The sequence below is a fragment of the Haliaeetus leucocephalus genome, unplaced genomic scaffold, assembly GCF_000737465.1.
Source record: "Haliaeetus leucocephalus isolate CR32 unplaced genomic scaffold, Haliaeetus_leucocephalus-4.0 Scaffold140, whole genome shotgun sequence".
NCBI lineage: Eukaryota > Metazoa > Chordata > Aves > Accipitriformes > Accipitridae > Haliaeetus > Haliaeetus leucocephalus.
The window spans coordinates 5,322,600-5,323,712 of NW_010972576.1; the positions used below are offsets into that span (position 1 = coordinate 5,322,600).

General features: G+C 78.3%; 1 protein-coding gene across 1 annotated transcript in view; it reads left to right on the forward strand.

Annotated features, from left to right (window-relative positions):
• Nucleotide 1: 1 nt before the first annotated feature.
• Nucleotides 2-1,113, forward strand: part of LOC104827767 (protocadherin-16-like) — a gene marked incomplete at its 5' end in the record, with an annotated part of 2,074 nt that continues 962 nt past the window's right edge. Inside the window, one exon of the mRNA XM_010561016.1 lies at nucleotides 2-1,103. Within this exon, the coding sequence (XP_010559318.1) occupies nucleotides 2-1,103 (1,102 nt within the window). The remainder of the gene's footprint in view (nucleotides 1,104-1,113) is intronic.

Below are 1,113 nucleotides of genomic sequence, written 5' to 3' on the forward strand. Positions count from 1 at the left end.
CGGCGCGGCGGCGGTGTACAACCTCAGCCTGGCGGTGGACGAGGGGCTGCCGGCCGAGACGCTGGTGGGGGACATCCGCGCGGGGCTGCCGGCGGGCGCGGGGCCGCCGGGGGGCTTCCTGCTGTCGGAGGGGAGCGGCGAGTCGGCGGTGCTGGCGGACTTCCACGTCCAGGCGGAGACGGGCATCATCCGCACGGCGCGGCGGCTGGACCGGGAGCGGCGGGCGCGCTACAGCTTCGCGGCGGCCACGCTGCGCGGCGAGGTGGTGCAGGTGGAGATCGCGGTCACCGACGTGAACGACCACCCGCCGCGCTTCCCGCGGGACTGCCTGCAGCTCAACGTCTCCGAGCTGAGCCCGCCCGGCACCGCCTTCCGTCTGCCGGCCGCCCGTGACCCCGACGCCGGCCGCTTCGGGACGCAGGGCTACGCGCTGCTGGAGGAGGGCGGCGCGGCGGGGGAGCCGCCGCTCTTCCAGCTGCGCTACGGGCGGCCGGAGCCGCTGGAGCTGGTGCTGCTGCGGCGGCTGGACCGCGAGCGGGCGGAGGCGCACCGGCTGCTGGTGGAGGCGTGGGACGGCGGCAGCCCGCGGCGCCGCGGCCGCCTGCGGGTGTCGGTGCGGGTGCTGGACGAGAACGACAACGCGCCCGCCTTCAGCCGCGGCGAGTACCGGGCGCGGCTGCGGGAGGACGCGCCGCCGGGCACCGCCGTCTGCCGCCTGCGGGCCACCGACCCGGACCTGGGCGCCAACGGCGAGGTGCGCTACGCCATCAACCGCCGGCAGAGCGACCCCGACGGCTACTTCGCGGTGGAGGAGCGCAGCGGCGTGCTGCGCCTCCGCCGCCGGCTGGACCGCGAGGCGCGGGCCCTGCACCGCCTGGTCGTGGAGGCGCGGGACGGCGGCGCCCAGCCCGAGGTCTCCAGCGCCCTCGTCTCCGTGGCCGTGCTGGACGTGAACGACAACCGCCCCGCCATCCGCCTGCTCTACCTCACCGAGAGCGGCGGCCCGCGGGTCTCCGAGGGGGCGCGGCCCGGCGACTACGTGGCCCGCGTCTCCGTCTCGGACGCCGACGAGGGCGCGGAGGAGAAGGGCGGCGGCGGCGGGAGCGCGGCGGC